Source organism: Bubalus bubalis, chromosome 9 (genome assembly GCF_019923935.1).
Source record: "Bubalus bubalis isolate 160015118507 breed Murrah chromosome 9, NDDB_SH_1, whole genome shotgun sequence".
NCBI classification, from domain to species: Eukaryota; Metazoa; Chordata; class Mammalia; order Artiodactyla; family Bovidae; genus Bubalus; species Bubalus bubalis.
This window is the reverse complement of record NC_059165.1, coordinates 53,783,363-53,804,477: the sequence shown is the minus strand read 5'-3', so window position 1 is coordinate 53,804,477 and position 21,115 is coordinate 53,783,363. Positions and strand designations below refer to the sequence as shown.

The following is a 21,115-nucleotide window of genomic DNA, read 5'->3' as shown; positions in this document are numbered from 1 at the left end:
TGCCTTTGGAGATAATTATCACTATAATATGAATCTCTGTAACAGAACGACATCCTTTTATCAGTCAACAAAGACAAAACTTAAAAACACTCTCCTTTGTCTAACTATGAGAAATAATAGTTTTTTAAAAAACCTTTACATAGGAAAAAATCCTTTAAGAATTCCACAGGAAAGAGGATGCTAATTTGAAATAGGGAAAGTGGAAGTCACCTCCTTCAGCCTGTTTCAGACATTATAAATACAATCTGCTTTATTCCTGCCACACAGCCGTTTCTGAGCCAATGGTTATGGAAGTATAACATGGAGAACCTCACAAATGATTGCTCACCTGGTCTGTTTCTCTAAATTACATGCATTGACCTCAAACACCTTCTTGGCATCCCATTTTTGTTGGACTTCTTTCTCAATCTTCTTCAAGAAGTCCACTTTGGCTGTTCCTTTTCTTTCCTGTTAGACACAACAGATACAGAATAATCCACTCTATATTTCAGTAGACTTGTTTAAAAAAAAGCTAAAAAAGATCTGGGTTCACACAGAAGTGAGCCATTTACTGATAATCTTTCCATGGTTATCTTGAAATTTAAATGAGTTAAGATTAAAAATTAGGGTTATCATGACCTGATAGGGTTATCCACTTCAAATTCAAAGGGATGATTAAAGACTTACTTAAATACATTAAAAAGCTTTGAAATTCTTTTTAATTAGATACTACAATAAATAAAACACTGATTTCAAATATTCCTATTTAGTTAAAATAGGTGAATACCTGAAAAAAGCATAGGATAGAACAGTGCCTACTTGCTCAGCTACAATTATTGCCACCAAAGGAGGACGGTGAGGCCCAATGGATACAGGCTGCAGGAGGATTAGTCATCTACATGTTTTGTTTTGTTTTTTCCAAGAAAGTTGATGAAGAACTTCTCCCCAAAATGGTGAGCAGACTATTAATATGAAATTTAAATGAAACAAAAATTATACAATATTATTAATTAAAAGAAAATATGCTAGGCAAGTACTAAAAACTGGTTAATTAATTAATACTAATTAACTGAATGAGAAATGCTGGGCTGGAAGAAACACAAGGTGGAATCAAGATTGCCGGGAGAAATACCAATCACCTCAGATATGCAGATAACACCACCCTTATGGCAGAAAGTGAAGAGGAACTAAAAAGCTCTTGATGAAAGTGAATGAGGAGAGTGAAAAAGTTGGCTTAAAGCTCAACATTCAGAAGACGAAGATCATGGTATCTGGTCCCATCACTTCATGGGAAATAGATGGGGAAACAGTGGAAACAGTGTCAGACTTTATTTTTGGGGGCTCCAAAATCACTACAGATGGTGACTGCAGCCATGAAATTAAAAGACGCTTACTCCTTGGAAGGAAAGTTATGACCAACCTAGATAGCATATTCAAAAGCAGAGACATTACTTTGCCAACAAAGGTTCGTCTAGTCAAGGCTATGGTTTTTCCTGTGGTCATGTATGGATGTGAGAGTTGGACTGTGAATAAAGTTGAGCGCTGAAGAATTGATGCTTTTGAACTGTGGTGTTGGAGAAGACTCCTGAGAGTCCCTTGGACTGCAAGGAGATCCAACCAGTCCATTCTAAAGGAGATCAGTCCTGGGTGTTCTTTGGAAGAAATGATGCTAAAGCTGAAACTCCAGTACTTTAGCCACCTCATGAGAAGAGCTGACTCATTGGAAAAGACTGTGATGCTGGTAGGGATTGGGGGCAGGAGGAGAAGGGGACGACAGAGGATGAGATGGCTGGATGGCATCAATGACTCGATGATCTTGAGTCTGAGTGAACTCTGGGAGTTGGTAATGGACAGGGAGGCCTGACATGCAGCGATTCATGGGGTCGCAAAGAGTCGGACATGACTGATCAACTGAACTGAACTGAATTAACTGAAAGCTGATGTAACTATATTGATATTAGGAAATATAGCCTTCAAACCAAAAATGATTACTAGACAGAGGATAAAAAGTGTGGCATATTAAGAAATACATTTGGTCTTTGTCCTGTGTTCCTGGCCAGAGCTCCTAAACCCTCGGAATTTCCTGAGTGATGGGCGTATCTTTTGCTATTCCTAACGAGTCGCTTTTGAACAACCTGAGTTTGTGCTAATGGGGTGACTGAGACCCTAAGATAGCCTTAGGATGGGGCTGATCATCAAAAAGATCAAGTAGTTAGAGGGTTAGAAATTCAGGCTACTGATCTTTAAGAAGGGGAAGCGGAAGATGGTGCTGAAGATTAAGATCTATAAAAACTCTTCAATGGGGAGACTCATCTCCCTGGATGGTGAACGTGTGGAGGAATTGGGAGAGTGGCCGCCTGAAGAGGACATTGAAGCTCTTTGAATTCTCTGTCCCCACCCACACCTTGCCCTCCAACTCTCTTCCATTTGGTTGTTTCTGAGTCATATCCATTATAATAAATCAGTAAATATTAAAAAAAAAAAAGAGAAACAAAATGGCAAGCATGCCTTCAGCATATTGGATCTTACCTGGCAACATTCCCATCATTCCTTATGCCACCCTTGGATGAAAATAAACAGAAAAAATACACATGATCACTCCAACTCTGAAAAAGAAGGGCTATCACTTCCCTCTCAGTTTGTGACTCGGTGAAAAAGAATTAGCTGCTAAAAGCAGGTGTGCTGAAGAACACAGCACTCATGCAACTGCCAAGTGTGAAAGCTGGATACCATACTTTTCGTTTTGAAAACTTAACATTAGTGTCTAGAATTTTATTTTCTTATACAAAATTACCTGAACCAAAATTAGATTTTAATCCCCTTCTTATATGCTAATGTTTCCAGATTCTGCATCATTTTTAAATGCGAAAATACCTGGGCTCTACATCTACAACCTACTAGGCAGGTAACCTTGCCAAGTCATGTCACGTCTCCCTCTGTACTTCCACCCAACAACTCAAAACATGCTTTCTACTCGAATCACAGATATGCTGCTATTTTTAGACAGCTATTTTTTTAAATAGTTACATAAATTTGAAGTAATGATGCAAACAGTACTTCTGTGCAACTTAAAAAAAAGTATTACTATTTCTTCAATAACTATCTTAAATATACCTTCTGCACTGTATGATAAAAATAAAAGTATTAAAATTAGGTAAGATTCAGTATAAATCTACCATAAATTTGTCAACTCTGTTTTACTATTTTCAACTTTATATTTTTTTTTTTCTTTTTTTTCATTTGGCTGTGCTTCACTGCCTATAGGATCTCAGTTCCCTGACCGGGGATGAAACCCCAGCCCTCAGCACTGAAAGCACAGAGTCCTAACCACTGGACCATCAGGGAATTTCCTCAGTTTTCTATATTTTAAATCAAAGGATGGTTTATTATTCCTTTTTATTTTTAAAGTAAGTTTAAGACAGGAGAGGACAAGCAACAGAAAAGATGAAATGTCAAATTACTAGGAGGAGGCACAGTGATGGATTAAAAGGACCTTGCCACAAAGGCAAAACGGAAGTAAGAAACAATTCCACACTTGAAACATCATGATGTAAGTTTCTCTAATAACCAAAGGAAAATAAAAATAAGTAAATTTTTTATTTCTATAAATCCTGACCAGATCATAACTGCCATGCATGGAAATTATATCAAAATACAAATATGATCAATGCAATTCCTTTTCAGAGGTTCTCTACTGCTCTGTGGAGAAAGTCCACGCTCTTAACCCTGGCACTTAAGGCCCTTCTTATCTCATCCTTGCCAGGCCCCTTCTTCTTCCCTCTCATCATCACTCCATGCCTATCAAGCCACCTGCACTTTTCCAAATGTGTCACGCTTCCTCCGTCCCCTCTGGGCCTTTGTTCAAGCTATTCTCTCCACCCTCATATCCCACCAATCTTTTTTGCCTAGCTAGCTCATCCTTCAGTTCTCAGCTAATCACCTACTTTGATTCCCCAAGAGTGGATCAAGTACTATTCTTAATATGTCCCTACCTATCAGTATTACCTCTATGATAGCACTCATCACACAGTATCAGTATCTATCATCCTCAGGACTGTAAGTTTATTCACAGTGGGGACTGTGTCTCATTTCTCATTATATCCTCAACATCTAAGCTTATATTTTGTTTGTTCAATCACCCATCAGGTCTGACTCTTTACAACCCTATGGACTACAGCACACCAGGTCTCCCTGTCCCTTACCATCTCCCGAAGTTTGCCCAAGTTCATGCCCATCCAGCCATCTCATCCTCTGATGCCCTCTTCTTCTGCCCTCAATCTTTCACAGCATCAGGGACTTTTCCAATGAGTCACCGTTTGTATCAGATGACCAAAATACTGAAGTTTCAGCTTCAGCATCAGTGCTTCCAATGAATATTCAGGACTGATTTCCTTTAGGATTGACTGGTTTGATCTCCCTGCTGTCCAAGGGGCTCTTAGGAGTCTTCTCCAGCACCATGGATCGAAGGCATCAATTCTTTGGTGTTCCAGCTTCTTCACAGTCCAGCTCTCACAACTGTGGGGGTTCCCATGTGGCTCAGATGGTAAAGAATCTGCCTGTAGGGCAGGACTCTGGGGTTCAATCCCTGGGTTGGAAAGATCCCCTGGAGAAGGGAATGGCAATCCACTCCAGTATTTTTGCCTGGAGAATTCCATGGACAGAAGAGTCTGGTGGGCTACAGTCCATGGGGTTGCAAAGAGTCGGACACGACTGAGTGACTAACACTTCACTTCACTTCTACAACTGTACATGACCACTGGGAAAACCACAGCCTTGACTGTATGGACCTTTGTCAGCAGAGTATGTCCCTGCTTTTCAACACACCGTCTAGGTATGGAGAAGGCAATGGCACCCACTTCAGTACTCTTGCCTGGACAACCCCATGGACGGAGGAGCCTGGTAGGCTGCAGTCCATGGGGTCGCTGAGGGTCGGACAGGACTGAGTGACTGACTTCCCTTTCACTTTTCACTTTCATGCACTGGAGAAGGAAATGGCAACCCACTCCAGTGTTCTTGCCTGGAGAATCCCAGGGACAGGGGAGCCTGGTGGGCTGCCGTCTATGGTGTCGCACAGAGTCGGACACAACTGAAGCAACTTAGCAGCAGGTTTGTTACAGCTTTCCTGCCAAGAAGCAAACGTCTTCTGATTTCATAGCTATAGTCACCATCCACAGTGACTTTAGAGCCCAAGAAGAAGAAATCTGTCACTACTTCCACCTTTTCCCCCTCTATTTGCCATGAAGTAATGAGCTTATAGCAGGCTCGCAAGTACCCATTGAAAATTTTAAGATTTAAAAAGAGAAGTGAGGAAAAAAAGAGAGAGAAAGAAGTGAAGAACTTCTCTGGTGGCCCAGTGGTTAAGATGCTGCACTCCCAATGTAGGCGGCCAGTGCTCCATCCCTGGTCAGGGAACTAGATCCCACATGCCAAAACAAAGATCCGGAACAACAAAATAAATAAAATGCAATAAAATAAAAGGAGAAGTGAGCAACACACTGCCACCTTTTGCATACTGTGGCCATAGAAAATAACAGAGACTAAGACCTGGGTTGCATATTTGAATCAAGATGCTAAACAATCTGAACTCCTTCCTAAGACTTTCCATAAAATTAAGTGTGTATGTATAACACAGTTGGAAATTTCCTTTTCCAAGAAAGAATAAGGGCCTCCATGGATTCACTGTTTTCTGAAGGACTTCTAAAAGACTTCATCTAGACCTCAGCTCCTTTGCCCGTCTTACTGCAAAATCCTCTTTTTAACAAGTAACCTATAAGTCTCTATTCCTACACATGCTGACCAATTTTCAATTCTAACATACAAGGACCACCATCTGAAAAAAAGCTATGGCAGAGATGGCAGTTTGCCTATGCGATATCCATTCCTTCCTGTTCTTCAGCAACAGAAGCCTAGTCTTATTTAGGGTAGTGCATCAGAGGCTTTCCTAGTGGCACAGATGGTAAAGAATCTGCCTGCAATTCAGGAGACCCAGGTTCAATCCCTGGGTTGGGATGATTCCCTGGAGAAGGAAATGGCAACCCACTCCAGTATTCTTGCCTGGAGAATCCCATGGACAGGGGAGCCTGGTGGGCTACAGTCCCATGGACAAAGGAGTCTGGTGGGCTACCATCTGTGGGATCACAAAGAGTCAGACACGACTGAGTGACTAACATCGGAGGCAGTTAAGCATATGGTTCCAGGAGAATTCAGATAGGAACTATGCTTCTGGGTTCTGCCAAAGCAGTTTTGAGCAAAAGAAAGTAAATCACTTCCACCCAGCCCTTAAAACAGCCTGTAAAACCCCTAACAGCCATTTAACCTATAGATGGAACAGGCACACGGCATAGGGTCCATAATGCTTCTAGGGGCTCATCAAAATATTTTAGTATCTTTTAAAATCAGGAGAAAAAATAAATTCTTGGATAGAGGAAAACTCTTTAATATGTAATATTCATATGTGTCTTTATACCAAAACAATTGTCAAATATAATTTCTAATTTTTTTTTTTTTTTTTTTTTTTACAAAGGGTCAGATCAGATCAGTCGATCAGTCGTATCCGACCCGTTGCGACCCCATGAATCGCAGCATGCCAGGCCTCCCTGTCCATCACGAACTCCCAGAGTTCACTCAGACTCACGTCCATCGAGTCAGTGATGCCATCCAGCCGTCTCATCCTCTGTCGTCCCCTTCTCCTCCTGCCCCCAATCCCTCCCAGGATCAGAGTCTTTTCCAATGAGTCAACTCTTCGCATGAGATGGCCAAAGTACTGGAGTTTCAGCTTGAACATCATTCCTTCCAAAGAAATCCCAGGGCTGATCTCCTTCAGAATGGACTGGTTGGATCTCCTTGCAGTCCAAGGGACTCTCAACAGTCTTCTCCAACACCACAGTTCAAAAGCATTAATTCTTCAGCACTCAGCCTTCTTCACAGTCCAACTCTCACATCCATACATGACCACAGGAAAAACCATAGCCTTGACTAGACGGACCTTTGTTGGCAAAGTAATGTCTCTGCTTTTGAATATGCTATCTAGGTTGGTCATAACTTTCCTTCCAAGGAGTAAGCGTCTTTTAATTTCATGGCTGCAGTCACCATCTGCAGTGATTTTGGAGCCCCCAAAAATAAAGTCTGACACTGTTTCCACTGTTGCCCCATCTATTTCCCATGAAGTGATGGGACCGGATGCTGTGATCTTCGTTTTCTGAATGTTGAGCTTTAAGCCAACTTTTTCACTCTCCACTTTCACCTTCATCAAAAGGCTTTTGAGTTCCTCTTCACTTTCTGCCATAAGGGTGGTGTCATCTGCATATCTGAGGTGATTGATATTTCTCCCGGCAATCTTGATTCCAGCTTGTGTTTCTTCCAGTCCAGCGTTTCTCATGATGTACTCTGCATATAAGTTAAATAAACAGGGTGACAATATACAGCCTTGACGTACTCCTTTTCCTATTTGGAACCAGTCTGTTGTTCCATGTCCAGTTCTAACTGTTGCTTCCTGACCTGCGTACAAATTTCTCAAGAGGCAAGTCAGGTGGTCTGGTATTCCCATCTCTTTCAGAATTTCCCCCAGTTTATTGTGATCCACATAGTCAAAGGCTTTGGCATAGTCAATAAAGCAGAAAGAGATGTTTTTCTGGAACTCTCTTGCTTTTTCCATGATCCAGCGGATGTTGGCAATTTGATCTCTGGTTCCTCTGACTTTTCTAAAACCAGCTTGAACATTAGGAAGTTCACGGTTCACATACTGCTGAAGCCTGGCTTGGAGAATTTTGAGCATTACTTTCCTAGCGTGTGAGATGAGTGCAATTGTGTGGTTGTTTGAGCATTCTTTGGCATTGCCTTTCTTTGGGATTGGAATGAAAACTGACCTTTTCCAGTCCTGTGGCCACTGCTGAGTTTTCCAAATTTGCTGGCATATTGAGTGCAGCACTTTCACAGCATCATCTTTCAGGATTTGGAATAGCTCAACTGGAATTCTATCACCTCCACTAGCTTTGTTCGTAGCGATGCTTTCTAAGGCCCACTTGACTTCACATTCCAGGATGTCTGGCTCTAGGTCAGTGATCACACCATCGTGATTATCTGGGTCGTGAAGATCTTTTTTGTACAGTTCTTCTGTGTATTCTTGCCATCTCTTCTTAATATCTTCTGCTTCTGTTAGGTGCATACCATTTCTGTCCTTTATTGAGCCCATCTTTGCATGAAATGTTCCTTTGGTAGCTCTGATTTTCTTGAAGAGATCTCTAGTCTTTCCCATTCTGTTGTTTTCCTCTATTTCTTTGCATTGATCGCTGAGGAAGGCTTTCTTATCTCTTCTTGCTATTCTTTGGAACTCTGCATTCAGATGTTTATATCCTTCCTTTTCTCCTTTGCTTTTCGCTTCTCTTCTTTTCACAGCTATTTGTAAGGCCTCCCCAGACAGCCATTTTGCTTTTTTGCATTTCTTTTCCATGAAGAGGTTCACAAAGGAAAAGTATCTAACACCTCATGAAGCCTAGTTGTACTTCCTATGCTAGGGTTATGGGTCATATGAAATCCCAGTATATCATTACTAAATTCCTCTCTCCTTAAATCAACTTGAGTTGGCTTCCACTGCATGCAACCGAATAATTCCTGACATTTACCCAACTGGGTTGTGAACTTCTGGCAGACAGCATCTTATAGAACTTTTATGCTCACCTCCGCACCACATACAATGCTAACAGACACAGAAGTCACATGACAAATATTTTTTGCCTAAAAATGACCATGTCACCCATTTTAAAGAAGGACATGAAAGCAACAGTCTTCACAAATTGCTTAGTACTGTTTCTTTTCACTGTACTGAGGATGCTAAATGCAGGAAAGCTCTTCTTTGAGGTCTCTGTTTTTCAGAAAACCTTGTTTCTCAAAACCTCCAAGGTCAATTGTAATGAAATCTGATATTGGCCCCATCACCAACTTGCTGTATTACTTTGAGCAAGTCACTTGATCAAGCTGAGTCTTAGTTTCTTTATTGGTTACTCAACTAAACAACCAGGAGTTTTTTGGTTTTGTTTGGGGTTTTTTTGGCCATGCTGCGCAGCCTGTGGGATTTTAGTTCCCTAACCAGGGATCGAACTCTTGTCCCCTGCACTGAAAGCACAGAGTCCTAAACATTGGACCATCAGGGAATTTCCAACAATTGGCTATTTAATGAGAGCAAAGTTCCTAAACTTCAGCTCTATTGACATTTGGGGCCAAATAATTCTGTTTTCAGGGACTGGCATGTGCACTACCAGATATTTAGGAACACCCTTAGCTTCTACTCACTAGCTGCCAGTAGCATAACTCTAACTGTCCTGTTCTAGTCTCCAGACCAACTGTTCTCTGCGGGACAAAGTCACCCCCAGTAAAGAACCACTTTACTTTGTCATATATGTATAATATACTTTATATAATAAACTTTGTCATATATGTATGCTGCTAAGTCGCTTCACTCGTGTCCAACTCTGTGAGACCCCATAGACGGCAGCTCACCAGGCTCCCCCGTCCCTGGGATTCTCCAGGAAAGAACACTGGAGTGGGTTGCCATTTCCTTCTCCAATGCATGAAAGGGAAAAGTGAAAGTGAAGTCACTCAGTCGTGTCCGATTCTTCGCAACCCCATGGATTGCAGCCCACCAGGCCCCTCCACCCATGGGATTTTCCAGGCAAGAGTACTGGAGTGGGGTGCCATTGCCTTCTCCATTCATATATGTATAGCATTGTACAATTTTTAAAATGTTTATGCACATTGGAAGGTCTGATGCTGAAGCTGAAACTCCAATACTTTGGCCACCTCATGTGAAGAGTTGACTCATTGGAAAAGACCCTGATGCTGGGAGGGATTGGGGGCAGGAGGAGAAGGGGACGACAGAGCATGAGATGGCTGGATGGCACCACCGACTCTATGGACATGAGTTTGGGTAAACTCCGGGAGTTGGAGAGGGACAGGGAGGCCTGGTGTGCTGAGATTCATGGGGTCGCAAAGAGTCAGACACGACTGAGCGACTGAACTGACCTGACCTGACCTGAACCCTAACTTCCTTGATTTTAACCACAACCCTAAGAGATGGGCAACAATCACCCTAAGGAGAAGGAAATGGCAACCCACTCCAGTGTTCTTGCTTGGAGAATCCCAGGGATGGGGGAGCTTGGTGGGCTACTGTCTATGGGGTCGCACAGAGTCGGACACGACTGAAGTGACTTAGCAGCAGTAGTGACTATATAACATCCAGCTGAAGACTAGCAGGGGGGTACTCTTTCTGCCCCCTTCTGATGCTTATGTCAGAAGCTTTCTCTGTCTCCTTTATACTTTAATAAAACTTTATTACACACACACACACACACACACAAAACAATCACCCTAAGAAATGGGCAGATCAGGGATTACTATTTCAAAGATGATGAATCTGAAGCTCAGAGATCATCATGCCAGCAAATGGTCAGACTGGAGAAAAACTCTCATCTTCTCACTTTTATTTCCACTTTCTCTTAGTACTCTGGCCATATCCTAGCGCCACTGGTTATAGAACCTAAACAAGATCCTTAACCTCTTTAAGCCTCCATTTCTCTATCTATAAAATGAGGTTAATAGGTAATAATTATATCTACCTTCTACTATTACTGTGAGGATTAAAAGATATAATACACATGAAGGACTTAGTATAGTACCAGTGTGCGTGCACACTAAGTAGCTTCAGTGTGTCAGACTCTGTGTGACCCTATGGACTCTACAGCCTGCCAGGCTCCTCTGTCCATGGGATTATCCTGGCAAGAATACTGGAATGGGTTTCTGTGCCCTCCTCCAGAGGATCTTTGGAACCCAGGGATCGAACCCACGTCTCTCTACATCTACCTGCATTGGCAGATGGGTTCTTCACCACTAGTGCAAATTAGGAAGCCCAGCATAGTACCAGAGTGGAGAGTGAATTCGCTCAGTCATGTCCGACTATTGGCAACCCCATGGACTGTAGCGTACCATGCTCCTCCATCCATGGGAGTTTCCAGGCAAGAGTACTAGAGTGGGTTGCCATTTCCTTCTCCAGAGGATCTTCCTGACCCAGGGATCGAACCCGGGTCTCCCACTTTGTAGGCAGACACTTTACCGTCTGAGCCGCCAGGGAAGTCCTAGCATAGTACCAGACCTATGGTAAATGCCCAATAATGCCAACCATTATCACAGAGAGACAACTGGACATCATGTACTTCTTGCTGCATGTCAAAATGGCATTGTCGTTATCTCTTAAGAGAATTTTTCATTATATTTTTAAAAACTTACTAAAATATATATGGATGAAATCATACACTGCCTTAAATTTGCTTAAAATGAATCTTAAGACAGGGAAGTGGAGGTTCTGGGGAAGATAAAACAGAAACAAGACTGGCCCTAAACTGTCAATTACTAAAGTTGGGTGATGGGTACATGGAAATACATAATACTATTATTATCTCTACTTTGTTCACTATTTAAATTTTCCAAATGAAAAGTTTAAAAATAATTTTAAGTTGACTATTATCTTTATTACATCACATCCCCATGTAACTAATAGGGATTAAAACTTTCAAAAGTTCTATAAAATAAATACTTCTATGATATGAAGAAAATTATATTGCTTACTCTTCACACATTCAATTATAAAGTAAAAACTAATTTTACATTCATGCTACTCCATGTTTATTATCTTATACACTCTACTATTATAAGGGTTCTATCAGAGTTAGAAAACTTTCATTATAGGAGTGAGCTTGCAAAAGAAATTTCCCCATTAGTTTACAACTGTGATAGTACAATGATTAAGAGAATGAGCTCCAGAATGGGACCAAATGAATTAAAATTCTACTTCTTAGTAGATCTGATCTCACTTCCTCTATTCTATACAGGAACATCACTTCTCTCTTCTATATCCATTTTCCCTTTCTATAGGACAATTTCCATAAGCATACAAGCACAATATAATTTCTCCTGTCCTTAAAAAAAAGAAAACCTCTTTTAACCTTCATCTATTACCCCATTTTTTTGGTCTCTACAAAATTCTTCAGAAGAGATCTATACTCATCATCTCCACTCCATTTCTTTTCATTCTTTGCAAAAAAGATTTTCATTTATTATTGGAATACAGTCAATTAACAATGTTGTAACAGTTTCAACTGTAGAGCAAAGGGACTCATACATATACATCTATCTATTCACATTTCATGCAAAGATGGGCTAGATAAAGGACAGAAATGGTATGCACCTAACAGAAGCAGAAGATATTAAGAAGAGATGGCAAGAATACACAGAAGAACTGTACAAAAAAGATCTTCACGACCCAGATAATCACGATGGTGTGATCACTGACCTAGAGCCAGACATCCTGGAATGTGAAGTCAAGTGGGCCTTAGAAAGCATCGCTACGAACAAAGCTAGTGGAGGTAATAGAATTCCAGTTGAGCTATTCCAAATCCTGAAAGATGATGCTGTGAAAGTGCTGCACTCAATATGCCAGCAAATTTGGAAAACTCAGCAGTGGCCACAGGACTGGAAAAGGTCACTTTTCATTCCAATCCCAAAGAAAGGCAATGCCAAAGAATGCTCAAACTACCACACAATTGCACTCATCTCACACGCTAGAAAAGTAATGCTCAAAATTCTCCAACCCAGGCTTCAGCAATATGTGAACTGTGAACTCCCTGATGTTCAAGCTGGTTTTAGAAAAGGCAAAGGAACCAGAGATCAAATTGCCAACATCCGCTGGATCATGGAAAAAGCAAGAGAGTTCCAGAAAAACATCTATTTCTGCTTTATTGACTATGCCAAAGCCTTTGACTATGTGGATCACAATAAACTGGGGGAAATTCTGAAAGAGATGGGAATACCAGACCACCTGACTTGCCTCTTGAGAAATTTGTATGCAGGTCAGGAAGCAACAGTTAGAACTGGACATGGAACAACAGACTGGTTCCAAATAGGAAAAGGAGTACGTCAAGGCTGTATATTGTCACCCTGTTTATTTAACTTATATGCAGAGTACATCATGAGAAACGCTGGACTGGAAGAAACACAAGCTGGAATCAAGATTGCCGGGAGAAATATCAATCACCTCAGATATGCAGATGACACCACCCTTATGGCAGAAAGTGAAGAGGAACTCAAAAGCCTTTTGATGAAGGTGAAAGTGGAGAGTGAAAAAGTTGGCTTAAAGCTCAACATTCAGAAAACGAAGATCACAGCATCCGGTCCCATCACTTCATGGGAAATAGATGGGGCAACAGTGGAAACAGTGTCAGACTTTATTTTTGGGGGCTCCAAAATCACTGCAGATGGTGACTGCAGCCATGAAATTAAAAGACGCTTACTCCTTGGAAGGAAAGTTATGACCAACCTAGATAGCATATTCAAAAGCAGAGACATTACTTTGCCAACAAAGGTCCGTCTAGTCAAGGCTATGGTTTTTCCTGTGGTCATGTATGGATGTGAGAGTTGGACTGTGAAGAAGGCTGAACGCCAATGAATTGATGCTTTTGAACTGTGGTGTTGGAGAAGACTCTAGAGAGTCCCTTGGACTGCAAGGAGATCCAACCAGTCCATTCTGAAGGAGATCAGCCCTGGGATTTCTTTGGAAGGAATGATGTTCAAGCTGAAACTCCAGTACTTTGGCCACCTCATGAGAAGAGCTGACTCACTGGAAAAGACTCTGATCCTGGGAGGGATTGGGGGCAGGAGGAGAAGGGGACGACAGAGGATGAGACGGCTGGATGGCATCACTGACTCGATGGACGTGAGTCTGAGTGAACTCCGGGAGTTGGTGATGGACAGGGAGGCCTGGCGTGCTGCGATTCATGGGGTCGCAAGGTGTCGGACACGACTGAGCGACTGATCTGATCTGATCTGATTCTCCCCCAAATTCCACTCCCATCCAGACTGCCAGGTAACACTGAGCAGAGTTGCCTATGCTGTACAGTAGGACCTTGCTGGTTATCCATTTTAAATACAGCAGTGTGAATATGGATCCCAAACTCCCCTCTGCCTGGCAACGCTAAGTTCCCATTCATTCAGTCAGGACCTACAAGGCTTTACATGAACTACATCCAATCATTGGTCAACCACCACCACCACCACCAGCACACAAACACCATCAGCTTCATCACCATCTCCCCTGGAAGACCACTCCCCCACCTTTGAAACATATAATTCTCCTTGCTTTTCACTCACACGGTTGACTCTGTTCGGAAATCTTTTCCTTCATATAACTGCATGGCTTGCTCTCCTACCTCCCTTTTGCCACATTGTCACCCTGGCAAACGGAGAAGAGGATGGCACCCCACTCCAGTACTCTTGCCTGGAAAATCCCGTGGAAGGGGGAGCCTGGTGGGCTGCAGTCCATGGGGTCGCGAAGAGTCGGACACGACTGAAGCGACTTAGCAGCAGCAGCAGCACCTTGGCAAAGACACTCTTAATCCTCCTTCCTGATCTGTTCTTGTTTACAGCACTTACCGGCACCTGACATATTTTATGGCATACTTTAAAATGTAGCGCGCACACACGTAAACACCATGAATACAGAAAAATTTTGTCTATTTTACAAAGAGGGCGCTCAACAACTTGTGTTGGAAGGAGGAATCAATGTTACATACTCTTTCTACAAATCAGCTTTTAGAAACTTTGGTGAAATAACACACGTGACATGAAGTAATCTGTAAAGTTAAAGATACCAGGGCCTGGCTCATCAGCTAGCACGAAAAGGCAAGTCCCCACAACAGCCAAGCCTTAAACTTGAGAGGCAAGCCCCCCCCCCCTCCGCCCCTCCCCCTCCCCGCCTTTTCTTTAGAAAATGATTTTTCCTTTCAGGACAGTGGCTACCACATGGAGCACCAACTCTGGAAAGAGCAGACAGACGGGTTCCAAGCCCCAGCCAAGCGAACTTTCTTCCCGCCAAAACTCACCGCCATGGCGCCGCCCAGCAGACTCTGCAAACCCACCACACTGACCTCGGTGATCCCCCCAAAGGAGTGGTTACTATCTTTCCCCTCCCTCTCGGGACTGCCAGGCCTAACACGACACTAAAGCACACACTGCACGCCTGCTGAGGTAATCTCTGGCGCAATAACTACCTCCGGGGGTATATCGTGGCCTTCTGGGAATTGTAGTTCTCAGACCCCTAAAACCCACGTCCTGCAGGCATATACTGACTACATTTCCCAGAGAACAATAGATTACCGGAAGTCTAATCGATAAACCACTCAAAGGGCCGCCGGTAGTGACGTCCTGAACATGTTGCCCTACAAAGCCCTAACTACAAAGCCCATGATGCACTTCGGGCCACTGACTTCCGCGAGCGCTCTATGACTCACGTAGGGTTCCCTGACCTTCAACCTTTTCAACCTACATAGCTGGGTTGGGTGTCTTGTCAGGATGCCAGGAAGCAAAGTGTATTCGTCTTCAGTAACTCAAGTGCTAATTATGACTTGCCATTGTGCACAGATATTTATGACTGTCGGTGGTGGCATTCAAAAGTCCAGAATTTAAACATTTTAAAGGCATTTTTTAACAACCTCCAATTTATTAAAGGAGAGGCTGGAAACCTTCTCCTAGTCCCAGTGCCTGATTGAGATTGTTTCATCTGTGTCACCAACCAAGATGGAGCTGTCTACACTAGACACATGTGGCCATTTAGTTCTTCAATTGCACTAGCCACTTTTCTTGTGCTGGAAAGTCATGTGGCCAGTTGTTATCATATCTGGACAGTTGCAGATACAGAAAATTTCCATCATCAAAGAAAGATCTATTGAAAAAAACCAGATCCAAGGCTTGTACTTTCTGGTTGTCAGATTAGTTACTCTCACATGCTTTCCTTTGTTAATTCAGTAAACAGTCATTAAGCATCTATTGTACAGAGCACTTGGGAGGGGTAGAGAGGTGTGCCCAGGCCAGAAATGTGTCTTCCTAAAGAAATCAGATTGATTATATTCTTTGCAGCCAAAGATGGAGAAGCTCTATACAGTCAGCAAAAACAAACCAGGAGCTGACTGTGGCTCAGATCATGAACACCTTATTACCAAATTCAGACTGAAATTGAGGAAAGTAGGGAAAACCACTACACCATTCAGGTATGACCTAAATCAAATCCCTTATGATTATACAGTGGAAGTGAGAAATAGATTTAAGGGCCTAAATCTGATACAGTGCCTGATGAACTATGGACTGAGGTTCGTGACATTGTACAGGAGACAGGGATCAAGACCATCCCCATGGAAAAGAAATGCAAAAGAGCAAAATGGCTGTCTGGGAAGGCCTTCCACATAGCCGTGAGACGCAGAGAAGCGAAAAGCACAGGAGAAAAGAAAAGATATAACCATCTGAATGCAGAGTTCCAAAGAATAGCAAGAAGAGATAAGAAAGCCTTCCTCAGCGATCAATGCAAAGAAATAGAGGAAAACAACAGAATGGGAAAGACTAGAGATCTCTTCAAGAAAATCAGAGATACCAAGGGAATATTTCATGCAAAGATGGGCTAGATAAAGGACAGAAATGGTATGGACCTAACAGAAGCAGAAGATATTAAGAAGAGGTGGCAAGAATACAGAGAAGAATTGTACAAAAAAGATCTTCACGACCCAGATGATCACGATAGTGTGATCACTCATCTAGAGCCAGACATCGTGAAATGTGAAGTCAAGTGGGTGTTAGAAAGCATCACTACAAACAAAGCTAGTAGAGGTGATGGAATTCCAGTTGAGCTATTCCAAATCCTGAAAGATGATGCTGTGAAAGTGCTGCACTCAATATGCCAGCAAATTTGGAAAACTCAGCAGTGGCCACAGGACTGGAAAAGGTCACTTTTCATTCCAATCCCAAAGAAAGGAAGTGCCAGAGAATGCTCAAACTACCACACAATTGCACTCATCTCACACGCTAGTAAAGTAATGCTCAAAATTCTCCAAGCCAGGCTTCAGCAATACGTGAACCGTGAACTTCCAGATGTTCAAGCTGGTTTTAGAAAAGGCAAAGGAACCAGAGATCAAATTGCCAACATCCGCTGGATCATGGAAAAAGCAAGAGAGTTCCAGAAAAACATCTATTTCTGCTTTATTGACTATGCCAAAGCCTTTGACTGTGTGGATCACAATAAACTGTGGACAATTCTGAAAGAGATGGGAATACCAGACCACCTGACCTGCCTCTTGAGAAATCTGTACGCAGGTCAGGAAGCAACAGTTAGAACTGGACATGGAACAACAGACTGGTTCCAAATAGGAAAAGGAGTACGTCAAGGCTGTATATTGTCACCCTGCTTATTTAACTTCTATGCAGAGTACATCATGAGAAATGCTGGACTGGAAGAAACACAAGCTGGAATCAAGATTGCCGGGAGAAATATCAATCACCTCAGATATGCAGATGACACCACCCTTATGGCAGAAAGTGAAGAGGAACTCAAAAGCCTTTTGATGAAGGTGAAAGTGGAGAGTGAAAAAGTTGGCTTAAAGCTCAACATTCAGAAAACAAAGATCATGGCATCTGGTCCTATCACTTCATGGGAAATAGATGGGGAAACAGTGGAAACAGTGTCAGCCTTTATTTTTCTGGGCTCCAAAATCACTGCAGATGGTGACTGCAGCCATGAAATTAAAAGACGCTTACTCCTTGGAAGGAAAGTTATGACCAACCTAGATAGCATATTCAAAAGCAGAGACATTACTTTGCCAACAAAGGGTCCGTCTAGTCAAGGCTATGGTTTTTCCTGTGGTCATGTATGGATGTGAGAGTTGGACTGTGAAGAAGGCTGAGCGCCAAAGAATTGATGCTTTTGAACTGTGGTGATGGAGAAGACTCTTGAGAGTCCCTTGGACTGCAAGGAGATCCAACCAGTCCATTCTGAAAGAAATCAGCCCTGGGATTTCTTTGGAGGGAATGATGCTGAAGCTTAAACTCCCGTACTTTGGCCATCTCATGCGAAGAGTTGACTCATTGGAAAAGACCCTGATGCTGGGAGGGATTGAGGGCAGGAGGAGAAGCGGACAACAGAGGATGAGACGGCTGGATGGCATCACTGACTTGATGGACGTGAGTCTGAGTGAACTCTGGGAGTTTGTGATGGACAGGGAGGCCTGGCGTGCTGCGATTCATGGGGTCGCAAAGGGTCGGACATGACTGAGCGACTTAAGTGAACTGAAAAGAATAACAGGAAAGAAAATTAATAAAATTTTTAACAAAAATAAAATTTAAATTGTATATGTATAATGTACATTATATTTACACCGTTCAACAACTAGTTTTGAAATATAAATTTAATGATGGCATAACACAATGCCTGGAGCATGGTATGGGCTCAATGAGAATTCAGTGGCTGAAGAAGTTAAAGAAGGAAACTTAGGTTATAGAGAACCAAGAAGGAACCTTAGGTTATAGAGAACTTACCGGTGGTTCCCTTGCTTCTGTACTCTCACACACAAAAATACTCCCCTTTATCCTCCACCTTTAGCTACTAACCATTTAGACATCACTTCTTGACAGCCCAAGTCTGGGTTAAATGTCCCTTTCTTGATGTTCCCCAAAGCAGCTCATTCCTGCCCTCCCTTGTGAAAGTTGTCTCACCAAATTTTAATAGTTTGTTGACCTATCACTAGACATAAGCTCCATGACAGCAGAAGCTGCCTAGCATAGTGTCTGGCACATAGCAGGTGTCTTACAAACATTTACTGAATGAATGAAAGACAGGATCCTCATCCTGCACAGCTCTTATAACTATGGTTAGGCTTTCCTGTTCCAATTCTGCCCTAACCAGTACTGTTTGTCATCTTTGATTCATCGGCTTCCAGTCCACATTGTTCATACAACAAATATTTATTAATCATCTCCTATGAACATGACATAGAGGTAGGATATAGTAAGGAGAAAGACATGGCCCCTGCCTTCATGGAGCTTACAGTCTAAAGGGTGAGAACTATTAAAGAAGAAAATAAATAAGTAATTGTGTGATAGAAAATTGTGAAAATTATGAAAAACCTACCTCCATGTATCCAACTGCTTCCTTGTTAACTTTCTTATTTAAGTGATATTTTTTCAAGAGTCATTGGTTTTCATTCATTCAACAAAAAATTAATTCGCTTATACTATAACCAATGCACTGTCCTAGATGCTGGAGATACAACACTTGAACAAGACAGGCGCTGTCACCTCTTTCTAGTGGAAGAGGCAAACACTGAAGCAATGGGAGGCCATGGAAGTAAGTGTTTTAAGTGAGGAAGGGGCATGGTCCTATTTGTGTTTCATAAAGATCTTTCTGAAGAAGGGTTGAAAGGAATAAAAAGTGGAAGCAGAAGGCTGTTGCAATTGTCCAGGTGAGAGGTGATAGTAGTTCAGACTATAGTGGTGACAATCAAGGTGGAGAAAAGTAAACAGAGTCCAGAAATATCTAGAAAATGAAAATTGCCACAACTTGATAATATGGCTTTTTGAATGGGAAGTGTTCATTCTTTGAGTTTCCCAAGTGGCACAGGGGTAAAGAATTTGCCTGCCAATGGAGGAGATGCAAGAAAAGCTAGTTCAATCCCTGGGTTGGGAAGATTCCCTGGAGAAGGAGATGACAACCCACTCCAGTATTCTTGCCTGGAAAATTCCATGGACAGAGGAACCTGGTGGGCTACAGTCCATGGGGTCACAGAGTCAGACATGACTGAGTGCACGCACGCGCGCGCACACACACACACACACATCCATTCTTTGTTCTGCTATGTGGAATACCCTCTCTAGATAAATGAAATTAGAAAGGTAGCAGAGTGGTTAAGAGCTCAGGCTGTGAATCAAACCAAGTTCATCATTTATTAGCTGGGTGACCTCAGGCAGTTCAATTAACCACTCTGGTTTAAAGGTAATAATAGTAAGCACCTCATAGGATTGCTATGAAGATTAAAGAAATAATATGTATATAGATATAAACCCTGTGTGTGTGTATATATATATATATATGCCCAGCATATAGTAAACACTTTAAAATATCAGATATTTTTATTATTATTTTAGGAAAATTGGTCTATAAACACTAATCTGATTAAAATAGAAAAAGGTTGCCTGCAGCCTATGATAAATCTCTTTTCTAGCCTGACTGAGCTAGTTATCACCATATAATTGTGTGGTATACCTTCACCAACTGTCAGATCATTTGCACTCATTCTTTAAAATTCCACAACAGAGCTCATTTCATTTGTTTTGTTTTCCAAATCCATCCCACTGGTCATTCTACTGGATTCAATTGAGTCAGCATTTCTAAATTGAGATCCATAAAACTATAATTAATTTTGGCTTGTCTCTGAGTCCCTTTATATTTGTTTTTCATGCTTATTTACCTAACTTCCCAACCTTTATATGACACGGGCCAAGGAAGGAATTGTGGGCATTTATTTTCACACTTCTGTCTCACAAATGTGGCATGCAATAAATATGGTTGTCACTTCCCTACCCTATTAGACACCTTTTTTTTCCCTTTAGGCTATTTAATATATTTATTTATTTGGGCATTATCTGATGTCCTGTGGGATCTCAGTTCTGCCACCAGGGATCAAACCCACATCCCCGGCATTGGGAGAGCTAAGTCTTAGCCACTGGACTGTTAAGGAAGTCCCTCATCCTTTGTTTTTAAATGATTTTGTTTTCCGACATTAGTGTTCTGCCTTTACTTTTATGTTTCCTGAATGATGGACAGATTATTTTTTATAGTCTAGGTGATTAATATAAAGAGAAGGAAAGATTCTCTAGGATTTATGGACTTTAGCTGATCCCGGGGTTGCACTGTGTCCAATTTCCAACAGTCAATGGGCAACAGAAAAAGTGTATGTATGTGTATGGTGCTCACAAGCTTTTGAGTAAGACGTCTAGGTCTGACTTGGAGCTTTGTCCTGTGCTAGCTCCGCTCCTTCAACCCTGGGACTCCAGGTCCTCACATGTGTGTGTGTAATGATAGAACCTACTTCCTAGGCTTGCTGTGAAACTAAAATGACCTATATCGAAGAAGGTGATTAGTGTGGTTTATGATCTAAGTGCTCAAGAAAGATTAAAGAGAAAGAAAAGTGGTTGACTGGAAGCCAGTTTGATCACTGTCATGGTCTGAATGTTTGGGTCCTCACAAAATTCATATGTTGAAATCTGAATGCTCAAT

At 42.0% G+C, this 21,115-nt stretch overlaps 1 protein-coding gene across 2 annotated transcripts in view; it reads right to left on the bottom strand.

Annotated features, from left to right (window-relative positions):
• Nucleotides 1–15,068, bottom strand: part of LARS1 (leucyl-tRNA synthetase 1) — a 68,512-nt gene extending 53,444 nt beyond the window's left edge. The window contains exons 1-2 of one of the 2 annotated variants that reach the window (XM_025292501.3): nucleotides 14,904–15,068; nucleotides 329–447 (exon numbers count right to left, since the gene is read on the bottom strand). In XM_025292501.3, coding sequence (XP_025148286.1) covers nucleotides 329–447; nucleotides 14,904–14,909 — 125 coding nt within the window. In that variant the 5' untranslated portion in view covers nucleotides 14,910–15,068. The remainder of the gene's footprint in view (nucleotides 1–328; nucleotides 448–14,903) is intronic. The other variant, XM_006069378.4, reaches the window with a different exon arrangement.
• Nucleotides 15,069–21,115: the final 6,047 nt, after the last annotated feature.